The sequence below is a fragment of the Coturnix japonica genome, chromosome 2, assembly GCF_054131305.1.
Source record: "Coturnix japonica strain WE chromosome 2, WE-NBRP24, whole genome shotgun sequence".
Lineage (NCBI taxonomy): Eukaryota > Metazoa > Chordata > Aves > Galliformes > Phasianidae > Coturnix > Coturnix japonica.
In genome coordinates, this window is record NC_140664.1 from 134,542,084 (window position 1) to 134,555,245 (window position 13,162).

Consider the following 13,162-nt stretch of genomic DNA (forward strand, 5'->3'; position numbering starts at 1 on the left):
GGGAAGAAATAATCGATGTTTTTAACTGACTATTTTAACAAAAGCATAAGATGTGATGAGTAATTAATAACACACTAAATCTGTACCACTTGGCCTATTTTAACATGAAAACCTTGCCCTTGCCTCAGTGCATGCAAGGAGGAACTCTGTTGTCATTATCCTTTCAATGACATGCAGACAACAGTGATGTTAATAAAAAGAGACAGATTGGGTTGTACCTACCATTGCACACTCTTGTCCAACTAAATTTGACTCACTGTCTTTTAGGTTTTTAATAACTACTCTGCTATTAGTGTGAACTTCAACACCGACAAAACCCTACTTATGTAATTAGCCAGGCACAGTCAGTACAAAAACGCGCAGTATTTTATCCTACTGATTCCTGCTACATAAATAAATATAGATATTTCAAAATTCAGGTCCTCTTCAATCACCAGAACTAACCTGTATCTCAGCAAACATTTCACTAGTATCACCTTCACAAACAAAATATATGTCTGAGTGTTCATGTTTTCATATACTGTGAGTCCTACTATAGAATCATAAAAGTTGGAATAAAATTAAGGAATAATATTAAGGTTGGATAATATTAAAAATATTGTTTCTGTGCTTCATATCATGCAGTCAAGATATCTGACCTGAAAAAACAAGTAATACAAAAAGAATAAAGCTGGTTTCCAAGGGGCAGGTTTTTTGAACACTGCATTAGCATTTTTCTTCCTCCATATTTCTAATAAATCTCCCATCTGTGAAGGTGAATAGGATATAGTTTCATATTTTCTTATGTAAATTCCTGTGGAACAGCAATGGCATTTAGAGACATTATTGGTCAAGAAGCAATAGCTTAACATTCTACTAACAAAAACCCACACCAAAGGCCAACACTTGTCATAAGACACCATAAAATTGGTATGTGCTATTTTTCTGGGAAATCCTTGCTTTATAGATGAAAAGAGATCCCTGGCCTAGTTTTTGTTTTCAGCCTCCTCTGAACTGTTTAAGAAGTAGAAGACGTACAATAATTTTTATTAAGATTTTAGCTATTAGTACTTAAAAATATCTATCTATCTGTGGATAGATGATTCAAGGAAAAAGTTGGCAGATTTTAGTACTTATTCAGCATAGATACCAAATGGCACCTTTAAAATAGGAACTGAACACACTTGTCCCCTAATACAAGATGCTTGCTCAGATTTAGTCACCAAGTGCCAAGATTCAGCTCTTCAGAATAAACAACTGAGCCTATGGCAGAATGCACAAACTCATAAATCTGTAGTGACATTAGGAAGCAAATTACTTTTTAGGACAACATTTGGAAAGCAATTTTTCCTTCCATCTATTCCCAGGTGCATTTCCCTCACCTCTTATGAACAAAGCACTCTTATACCTCCAAGCCCGGGATGGGCACTACTTAATCTGCCATACAATGATGTTTTTGAAACCCAGCAGTTTTTGATGGTCCATCAAATATATCCTGAATTTAATTTCCTCAGTTTATTTAAGCTCTATTATCTTAGTGTTTCACACATCAGTGGCTGGTGGTTCAACTAGATGATCACAGTAGTCTTCACAACCTTAATGATTCCACTTAGGACTAGAGGGCATGGCCTCGACATGCTCCTGGGGAGACTCAGGTTGAACATTAGAAAACATTTCTTCCCCAAAAGAGTGGTCAGGTGGTAGAAAGGGCTGCCCAGGGGTGTGGTGGACTCACTATTCCTGGAGGCATTCTAGAAATATTTAGATGTTATACAAAGGGTTTTGGTTTAGTGGGGAAATATTGGTGGTAGGTAGATGGTTGGATCGGTTGATCTCAGTGGTCTTTTCCACCCTCAGTGATTCTATGATATATGCCCAATAACATGTACAGTAATTTTTCTGTAGGCATTGATAAATCACACCATTTTAAAATGCTTGAGTCTTTGACAAGAAGTTTGTCTTTAACTCCAAACAAACCTACAAATGGATGCAGGCTTCCCAACCCTGCTAGGAGCCATCAGAGGTAACTGGACTGATTCATTGCTAGTGTCAGGATTAATAGTTTTGATCCTTCATGTGATGCCATCTGTTTTTGGTGGGCCTTTCATCCCTTTTAAGGGTGTTTAATACTTGAGCAGATACAGCCAGATATTTGCTCAAAAGCATCAGCTACCTGACTGCTCTGCTTCCTGGACAGTGTTCAAGCAAGGATGGATAATGGAGTATACAAACAGCAGAAACTGCCCAGGGATTCACAGACTATGTCAGTAGCTGGCATGAAAAATCTGAAGGGAGAAGGTGGGAAAGTGCTGTGGTTTGGCTGCTTTCCTTTGTGGTCTGGATTCTCTGGTATCACACTAAATGTACCATAAGCATACATCAGTGGAAGCAAAAAGGATAGTAATATGCTGACAGTTGTTTTGACTCTATTTTGCCTGGGTCCTGAAAGGTGCTTATTCATGCATTCTGGGCTGCTCTTCCACAAAGCTGCATGTGACTGAGGAGAAAAATTCACCTCACTTAAACCAGGGTCCAAGCTGATGAGACTGACTTAAATGACACTTACACTTTGTGCTAGCATTTCCTTGGGGCTCAAACTCCTTCTGGACACTCTCTCTTTCTCTAGTCCCTATCTCCAGCAGTTCAACTCTTACCACAGCTCTTGCAGCTTCTCAACACATCCCCCTCTGCTGCTGTACCCTGCACACACCCTGCTTGCTGCTTTGCACATTTTGCCTGTCCTGATGCTTACCATTCCCGACATGCATATTTCTGCTTTTTTGCCTAGTGGCCTTCACAGCTGATGTCACCAGCACATAAGTGAATGTTTCTGGAGTGGTGAGAGCTGCTGAGAGCAGATAAGGTGAGCAGCAGGACACAGACATGAGAAGGAGCAGAATGAGAGGTGATACTTGTGCAAGACTTGGGAAAACCTGAACTTCTCCTTGGATTCACCATGCAAAGTACTGTTCTTCCCTGAGTATGTATCACTGTGCTGCCTTATCCCTTCTTCCTTCACCTTTTGTTTGAAGAGGAAGGAATGGGCTAAATGTTGTCTCAGTGAGAATACCTGCTTGGTGGCTGAAGGACAATATGCAGAGCCTGAGGGTACAGACCTATGTGGTGGTTTGAATGTTGAAAAAAATACTTCAGCTTGTAATATTCTCTTCCCAAACTATCTTTAATAGTCAACAAGCAGATGTAGCCTACTGTTTGCTATCAGGATGCACACAATATTCTACAATTCCAGTTCATTCATGTTAATCATCAGCTGTACAACCACAGTATAACTACACCCCCCTCCAAGGAGAGTAATCTTTATTCACAGAATAGAAGTCTTCAGTGGCCCCCATGAATTAGAGCATATTTGTCATTAAATGCAAAAATAATTACTTGATTCAGGGCAGCAAGTGCGGCCACAGCTCTTGAGTTCTACATTTCTCTAGAGAGAGACAGTAAAAATTGTTGAAAACGTGATTTGTGTAAAATTTGAAAAGAAAATAAGGAGATGGCTAGAAATGTGCTATCACAGGTCATCAACGCTCCATTTTCATTCATTTACTGACACAAGAAATTTTAATGAATGAGGCCTAATTCCTTTGGAGCAAAGCAACTGTAATCACCCTGTAAAAAGCTTTATAGTCCTGAAAATCCTTGTGTAATGCCTCATGTCTCCTAAAAAGGCCAGAGTCTTGATGTAGTTTCCCTCAGCAACAGTCCCTTCATTCCCTGCTCATCATCTCCTGTGATGGAGATATATCAGTATTGGTTGAGACAGGACTCTATGGCTACTCCTACACTAATAGATTAAATGTGCCCAGAAACATTTCCTCATGTTGAGTACAACTGAGAGATCATCTTACTCCATATTATTAAGCTTCATCATACCCTGCACTGACCAAAGCCTCCCAGCTGAGGCAGTCCCTTGACTGTGAATATTCAGGTACATCTGTATGATGGGTTGAATAATTCCTATGGGGGTGGGCTTATAGTCCTGCAAACTTACAGAAACATCCAGAAAGTGATTTTGCCTAACAGTAGGATTACAAGCAGAATAATTATTAGATAGGTACATGGCACCCAGCCCCTCCTAGTGGTTCTTGGGACTGCTACTTATGAAGATGGTTTGGGATAGGAAATCACCAAGAAATTCTCACTGGCTAAGTATCACCCATGCCTTTAATCCCTTCTCTTCCCCACTCAAACCATCCCTACTCAAATCTACTGGCACATCTGTCAGGGCAGGATCCACACTAACTGGCCTTTCCTCCCACTCATCCTTCTCATTCTACAATATCTGTTCCCTTCCAGGTTACATTGGTGATGCTCAGAACAAACACTCAGTGGTAGGAAGGGAGACTTCTATGGAAAGACACTCTGAAGTCAAAGTACTAAGAAATCACCATTTGTTGGCATTCTCCGGACCTTGGTTTCATACTCTCTTGCCTCGATGAAGAGACCTGACGCTGCAGAGGCCACTCTGTCAGAACTGCTTTGGTCATAGGCCATTTTATCAGCAGACTTTGGATGTTAAAGAATGAAATGGTGGTTAAAGATACCTGCTGAGATACTGTGGCATTTGCTCAGTTTAAGGATCTACAGATTAAAATTTGATGGATGTTTAGCAGCACTTTCTTAGAATACCCCTTCAAGGAACCATCCCATACTGACTTTAGTAAAAGAATGCAGGGAAGGAAGAACTTCTGCTTTCTAAGAATGTGACATTTTTCTTTTTCTGTGTATCACAGTCATAGGCTGTGTCAACCCAGAAAAGGCTTCTATCAAAACATCAAGGCTTCCATAGATGTGAAAGTGGTATAAAAGGATAGGCTCCAGGGCATCCAGTTTTTTTTAAAGACAAGTTTCTGTTGGGTTTAACTAAAGCAAGCCACTTCAGTTCTCATCCAAATCCTGCTGAGCAGCTTTGCTGACAAGCACTCAAATTATCACAGGAAAACAGGACTGGAAGGTCCTCTCAGGTCACCAAGTCAAGACCCCTACTGACATAGGCTGTTGAATTGCTTCCTTCAGAAATAAACCAAGTTCCATCTCACAGGATGCTGGTTAGAGGTGAGTTGTCTTGCAGAAAAGTCTTCCTAGACAACTTCACTGCATTGACAGTCCAAGGTCTCCTTTTCTATAGGCACCTGTGGGTGATTTATCCTCCTCCTCCGATGAGAGCTCTTTCTTGTTACCTACATAGTTCACCCTGCCTACTTCTACATGCCCCTCATCTAATTAAAATTTCTTTGATTTTCCCAGTTTGGCTTAATATCTCATGAGTGTCAGTCACTAAAGGAATACACTGCACAACAGCATTAGTACTCTCCTTGCTTCTCTGTAATTACCTTTCCTGATGCATATTAGAATCTCATTTACCTCTCAAACGGGTGCAGAATGTTATCGGCTCAGTTAACCAGTGATAAATACATGTGGGTGTCTACAGCTGAGTTAGTGAGACAGAAATAAACTTTTTTGAGGTCTACTTAATCCAACAGTTTAGACCCTACCTTTGGGTAGGACATTTTATGACTTCATGGACTCTATTGACCAAACCTGACTACAAAGATAGGTCTGTGTGGTCATCCTAGATGTGGATGCTCACAGTGACTGACTTTACATCCTTACAAAGGTTCCCTGTTGATAGCTTACTTAAAAGGGTAGATGTGGCACTGAGGAACATGGTTAGTGGGCATGGTGGTGATGGGTTGATGGTTGGACTTGATGTTAGTGGTCTCTTCAACCTTAACAATTCCATGACTCTATGAAAACATAAATACTTAAACAGGGTGAAGTATGCAACCTTACACTTTATGTTTCATAATTTCATGCATCATATATTAATTCAGTGATGACAGTTAGGCAGTGTTTCCTGCAGGACAGCTGGGCACCCTAGAAATTTGTGATGTTTTCTATCTTTGTGTTCTCCGAAAAAGTTCTCAGTACTTTTTTGGATTAAAAACATTGCTACTGGGCCAAAGGAAAACCCATGAGCAACGATAAAGACCATTTCCAACATTTTATTTCAGCTTTCATCCCAGTAAAAACCTGAGCATCTTCTCTTGTGACAGACCATCCACCCTGGCATGCTTATAACTCAAAGCATAGACTCTTACCATGCCAGAAGAAGCTGGTAGAAATCTCACTTGATCCATGTAGCAGGGACAAGAATGAAGGGGCAGGTTGGCCAGCACAAATCAGACTCAAACAAAGAGGTTGGAAGGTTGTTCCTTCTGTGATTGGAGCATCAGCTTTATTTATGCATGTCATTAGCTCAGCAGTAGTACCTACTGCGGGAAGTTGTCCCCTGAGAAGCATCTGCTGTCACCCTCAGCTCTGACACTGGCTGACCCAGCAGAGCAGGGCAGTAAGGACTGCCTTGTTACACAAACTCCTCTCTGCCTTTTTAATAACTCCTCTCTCAGTTATTTTCCTTATTAAACTCAGGAACACAAATGTACACAGGAAATACGTTAAGTCTAAACTGTAATCATAATTAGTCAGTTTGCAATTTCAGAAGTCCTTATGCATGAGAGAGAGCCTATTTTATCATTCCTCTGGCTTGGCTTCCCCTTCTAAAGTAGCTTCCATGACTCTAAAAATGCTGCCAGATGCTAGCAGCACAGTATTGCTGTGCAGAAGCCAGTAACACAGCTCGTCATTTCCCAACTATGCAGTAAGGTTTAGTTCTCTGAGGATGACTCAAACATCAGCTGACCAGCAGTGCACATACTTTCACATGGCACTGGCACAGCACAAGACATTTTTGGGATATATGAATACCAACCAAAGACTTAAGAATTACTAAAATTCCTTTCAGCAGCTTGACTGCTCTGTAACATGAAGTTGCCCAGGGCACTTACTAATTTTCCATGCTTTTCTTCCACCATTCCTTTGAATTTATGTTAGTGAAGCTCGATAAGACCTGCAGACCAAAGCACTGAGCGTATCGCAGAATCACAGTGCTTGTAACTCTTCCCACCCCAGTCTGCAGCCAGAGCCTGTCTTCTTGTTTTAAAGAGTGCTTTTTGGCTAGCTGAGCTTTTGTCTGGTACTCTTCAGCAAATGAGTGAGCTCGCGAATTTGGTCCACTCTCACTGAAGAAACCAAAGCATTTGCTAATGTGATAGGAGAACAGGATCTTCTTTCTACCTGCTAATTATCAACATAAAATCTCCATGTGCTTGGCATGGAATGAGCTTCATGATTCAGAACCTGTTGTTCTTTTCCTGTTTGCTTGGTACTATTGCACTGTCACACCTATGGATTGTTTTCTTTTCATTTTTGTCACTCTGAGTGCTCTACATGCAATAATCACTCCTATTCCCCAGTCTTTGCTGTGTGTGTACAGAACTGATGGCTAAAAAGCATGAAGCTGGCACTTTTGCTTTCACCTGACCAGTAACTTCAGATTATTCATGCAGACAGAGGTCATCAATATCTGGTTGTACATCTGGAACAGTCTTTTCCAAGCACAGTTCTTTAAATATGTATATGGATTATGTTCATACAATCTCCTCTGAACTGGATTTTATATTTAACAATCCTTATGCAATCCCTTGAGTTTTAATATCTAAGGGAATAAAATGTTGCACATTCACTGAGTAACCCATTAATATTTCAAATGTGAGCACATTCCCCAAACTTCTCAGGTATTACTTTCAGATTTCAATATAAACATAGAATCAATTGACTAACAGAGGGAAGAGCTTAAATTTCTGAGTTTAGGCTGAAGTCCCCAGAAAAACATGCAGAAAGTCATAACTTGTCCTACATCATCTAATACAGAAAGAAAGCTCAAGAAAAAACATGGTAGAAAGTTAAAGTCAAGGCAAAAAGAAATCCTGCTGCTTTCTGAGTAATCATAGCTTAATCTTTTGATTTATACAAAACATCTATAAACTGTAACTTTCTCTTGAAATCAAAAATCTAATTATTAAAATTTAAATTACTGTATCCACAAAAACTGTGTTTATTTTTTTTTCCACAAGCTCCTTCAAGGAGTTTTCTATCCCAGCAACTGAGAAGCAAAAGACCGGGTACTTAAAAGCAAAAGACCGGGTACTTAAAAGCAAAACAACCACTAAAAGCAGTCCATAGTAAAGTCCAACATGTTTTATGGCCACATCCACTATTAAACAACTCACTGCATAAACAGTAAGCCCATTAGAGCCTCAGTGTCAAAGATGCTCTGTAAGCTGAACAGGCAAAGCATTTCCACAATGACTGCAAGCTAGCAAAGCGCTCCATAAGATGTCAACAGGGAAATATAATTCAGCCTTAATAGGTTCAGAGCTTATATAAGCCAAGCTTATGGGATGGTCTATTAGAAAAGCAACTTAACTGTAAACATAACCTGCAGCTTCCTAGAACATGCCAGCTAAACACATCTGAAACTCCTCTCAAATACGCTGTGCTAGCTGTAAGGCTCACCTGTTCTAGACCAGAAATGAACAGAAATAAAAATATCTCCCACTACAGCGACAGTTAAGGTGATATTCACTCCTGAAAAGAGATCTCAAATCTCTTAAGTCTCACCAATGCCTTAAGGAATAAAATCATTATAACAAGCCTATGTGTACAGTCAATGAAGTACAGTTGGAAAGAGCACCATAGTGAGATAGAAAAGGAACAAACAGAGAAGGAATGTTCACCTGTATCCAAAGACATAGGCTTGCAATGAAAAACTCCACAAAGGGTAGACCTCCAGAAAGAGAACCTTCCCTAGTGTTAGTCAGCCCTTAAATGGGGTATAGGAGGGGTGGAACCAGGTTCTGGTCACACAGCTGAATTGCCTTCACCTGTGCTCCTGCAGCTGACCCAGCCCTTGCCTCAGGTGATCATTCAGTGGTTCAGGCTGTGACTCAAAATTTCCCATGCACTACGTGATATTTTTTTCCTCTAAAATATTACCTGTCCTTCTGCAAAAACATTAAGCCTCCATCCCAATTATTAATGCAATGACACCCCTTTTGGATTTGGGATATGAACAAATGTTGCTGGATGAGACCTCGGTTTAGCAAAAACTAAAGCCTTAAAGCAACACAAGTTTTGCACTTTCTGGATAAAAGGACATTCATTTCCACACACCCAGCAGGAAGGGGAGAAGAAACCATCTGGACAACTCACCACCAGGTTTCCTATCACCATGACCAACAGGAAGACGAGAAGGCACAGGGGCTGCCCAGCTACTTCCATGCAGTCCCACATGGTCTCGATCCACTCTCCGCACAGGATTCGGAAGATGATGAGGAACGAATGGAAGAAATCATTCATGTGCCACCGTGGCAAATTGCCAGTTGTGCTTATCTTCTTAACATTGTCCAGATAGCTTTTCCCAAAAAGCTGCATTCCTACCACAGCGAAAATAAAGACGATGATGGCCAGCACAAGGGTGAGGTTTCCAAGGGCACCCACGGAATTACCGATGATTTTAATGAGCGTATTTAAGGTCGGCCATGACTTGGCCAGTTTGAAGACCCGAAGCTGTGAACAAAACAGACGACAGTGTCAGTTCATAGAAGCAACAGACATTTCAGCTGATGAATTATTAATATGGGTACAACGTGGAATGCCACAGTATGAGGGGATTTTAGCCACACTTCCTGTGAACCTCACTGTGTCTATTAATAAAACATCACTTGTTCTTCCTGGGTGAGAATGAAGCATTCAGGGGCTGTGCTCTGCCTTATTAGACAGACGTGCTCTTTGAGGCTTGAATCCCTGATTCGAGGAGGAATGGAAGAAGGAAGTCTCATGTCTCAGTATTTTCCTTTAGGTTATTTTTCCTCCTCAAATTAAACAGCCTGACAATTATCTGAGGAGAAAGGGTTTAAGGTTTGATTCTGCAAGTGGAGAAGCATTTACTCTTTGTTTAATTGCAAGCCCCAGACTGATGCTGGTAGCTGATAGCTCCCAGGGTGAAAGCCACCTCTGGGCCAAGGATCATGCAGGCTGGGCACAGCCCATGTCCCACCTAAGACCTGTTCTAAGGATGTAAATGGTTCCTAGCCCTTGTGCTGTGTTTTCAGCTGAAGATTTAATTTCAACCCCACTGCAGAGACATTGCTCAGAATATGACAGGAGGCCCTCAGGATCCAGCAGTGGCAGTGAAAAATTTGCATTTTTGAGCAGCAAAGAGAATTTCAGAAAGGGGGGAAAAAAAAAAAAAAAAAAAAAAAAAAAAAAGCCTTCCTCTAAATGTAGCCATAAGGGCTTGTTTTCCTGGTCTTTCAAGTTCTGAAGCCACATCATGGCCAGAATGATTAGCATGGACATCCTGGTACATGAAGTGCAACACAAATGTCAGGCTGGCAAGGAAACGACTTTTCTGTTCCAATATGCCGACAGTCTCTCATTAATCGAATGCCACTATCCCATGCATAACAAAAGGAACTGACAGCTAAGGAGTTCCGTGAAAGACAGATGCTGTGTTATGCTGATCAGTTCTAGAAAAAAAAAAAATATCACTCTGTGAATAATTCAAAGACTTTCTCTTTTGACAACATTTAAAAGAATGGTGACATGTTTATAATATAATTTAGGAATAACAACTTCCAAAAAGACATGTTACTAGCTCTTGCATTTTTGGGTTCATCATTTATCTGCTGGTTGTTCTAACAGGTGTACAGATATAAAAAAGCAGATTTTTATTACAAATTGCATCTCAAACATCTGAAGTGTGCCTCGAGTACCTGGCACGGCTAGAAGGAATCAAATTATGTTCTCATTTACCCTGATGTAAATCTGGAACAATTCCATTTATCCCACAGCTCATATAATTACTGTCACGTACTGCTCACTGGTTTGCAGCAGATAAAGTCTTTATTACTGGATGCATTTTTTAAGAAAACGCGTTGCATTCATCTCAGAGCTTCTACTTAATGCAAGGAGAGGGGTAAGAGCAGAATGAGACTGTTACCAATCGAAAGGAGCGTAACACAGACAGGTTCCCCATGCTGGATAAACCCAGTTCCATCAGGCTCAGTATAACAATTATGCTGTCAAAAATGTTCCAGCCCTGCTGAAAATAGTAGTAGGGGTCAAGGGCAATTACTTTGAAGATCATTTCTGCCGTAAAAATCCCAGTGAAGACCTGCAGAAAGAAAACACAAAGTGAAAACATCCTTCCACACATCCCTCTTTTATCGCAGAGTCTCCACAGACACAGGTGAGCACAGCAGAAAGCCAAAAAACACGTTCTGAGCAAATACGTCATCTTTCACGGTTGATTCTTTATCACTGCTACAGCTCCAGATTTGTCTGGTCTCTTTGCAGCGATGCTTGGCGATGTCTGGGTTCAGCCCTTGATGGGGACAGACACTTACATCGCCTTCTGTCGCCTGCATATTCTCAGTGGTAGAAAAGAAAGCGTAAAGGTGCCTTTTATAAAGGTTAAATCTATTTCAGTGGAGAAAACTGAATGAATGGAGTGGGAGTTTTAAAGGGATATCTGGACTGCAGTCTACCAGCTGTATTATCCATTGTTATTTTGCTATTACTGTCAATACCAGCTCAAGCCTCCAGCCATTCTGAGTTCTTTTCCTGGCACCAAAGGCAATTAGAGACCCTAATTTGAACTCTCTTATTTTTATTTTTTTTAATTTTTTTACTGATACTTCCAGCAGATTTCTTCTCACAGCATATTGAAGACGCATTGCTTATTTATGACCCAGTTCAAATGTCGCAGAGTGGAGCTTTTAATTGGAACATATTTCTTTAGAACAACACATAAATACTGCCTAAAAGGCATGGGAAGAAGACATAGGAAGCCTGCTGACAGCATATTCAGTTTTAACCCATTCCTGCAAAGCATCTGATAGAATCAGATCTGATCCTTTCAGATGCACTCCTTAAGTACCAGGATAAATATGACAGCCTAAAATGAGAAAATGTGGGCATCACGTTGTACTCACAGGGTTTCATTTCCATTCTAAGTAACTGCTCAAGTGCACAGAGCTTTGTGTTCTGAAAAGTTCTCTGCTGCACTTCCATATCAAAGCACATGGTTTTCTACACAGCAGTCAGTATCAGTGCAGTGTGTAGGTCAAAAAGAGGGGACAGCAGAACTGATATAGTAGTAACAAACACTCAAGGAGGAATGTTTTCCTTCCTGTAAGTTAAATGTCTGCAGCTATCCCAGCAAAAGGGATCAACTCTAAGCAATAAATAAGAGAAACTCACCACAGTGTAGAAGGGAAAAGTTAAGGCTTTGTAGTTAAGGTGTTAATTCAAAAAATAAGATAGATCATAGCTTGCATTTGAAGAAAGTCTGACTTTACAATGTAATGCTTCAGGACTGAATGGCCGGACTCTTCCAAATGGCTATTTCTCCTTATCGTGGAGATTACTTCAGATTGCGTCAGTGTGAAATGCCATCCTATGTGTCCCATACCAGGAACCCAACACAGAGGTCCACCTCTGTTTCCTGACACGCAATTTCTGAGTCACTGTGGTTGGAGATACCAGAGATTCCCACCTGAATGCCCCAGTTTCCCTAAGGACAGCAAAGCAGCCCAAATGGCTGTGAAATCGTATCCAGGGGACTGCCTGCAAACCCACACCATCACGCTGCCTACACTGTGTAACTGCCTTGCAGAGAAGTGACTCAGGAGGACTGATTCCTTTGCTTGTATCTTTTTTCATCAATAGCCTTTTGAGAAGGAAATGTCATAGCAAGATAGAAAAAATGTCTGAGCCATCCTATAGGCATCAGGGGCTGTGTATGTGCACCAGTGACAAACTTCAAATAGGAGTCATCAAATTGCTGGCACCTGGTACCCAGCTGTTGGGCTTATATGAGCAGCTGGATGATGCAGTGATAAAGGCTGGAAAGCAAAAGAGTAACTTATGGCCTCAAATTGCATCAGGTGAGATTAAGGTTGGATGTTAGAAAAAAATTCTTGCCCAAAAGAGTGGTGAGGCACTGGAATGCACTGCTCAGGGACGTGGTGGAGTCATTGAACATGATGGTGCTCCAGAAGCATTTAGATGTTGTATTAAGGAACATGGCTTAGTGGGGAAAGTCTTATCATAGGTGGACAGTTGGACTGGATGGAGGTCTTTTACAGCCTTGGGGACTTGGAGAATTTCCTCTTAAATAAATAAATAAATAAATAAATAAATTCTCCACCTACTCCACAGTGGTGTCTCCATTTCTAAAGGAAAACAGAAATTGAGAAAA

At 40.8% G+C, this 13,162-nt stretch overlaps 1 protein-coding gene across 19 annotated transcripts in view; it reads right to left on the reverse strand.

The window, feature by feature from the left end:
• LOC107308775 (sodium channel protein type 5 subunit alpha-like) overlaps window positions 1-13,162 on the reverse strand; it is a 196,032-nt gene that overhangs the window by 74,950 nt on the left and 107,920 nt on the right. For 17 of the 19 annotated variants that reach the window (XM_085539041.1, XM_085539042.1, XM_085539040.1 and 14 more), the window contains 2 exons: window positions 10,901-11,074; window positions 9,109-9,465 (listed from right to left, as the gene is read on the reverse strand). In XM_085539041.1, the coding sequence (XP_085395167.1) occupies window positions 9,109-9,465; window positions 10,901-11,074 (531 nt within the window). Of the gene's footprint in view, window positions 1-6,095; window positions 6,190-9,108; window positions 9,466-10,900; window positions 11,075-12,162; window positions 12,301-13,162 lie in introns of those variants that run through there. The other 2 variants (XM_085539046.1, XM_085539050.1) reach the window with 2 other exon arrangements.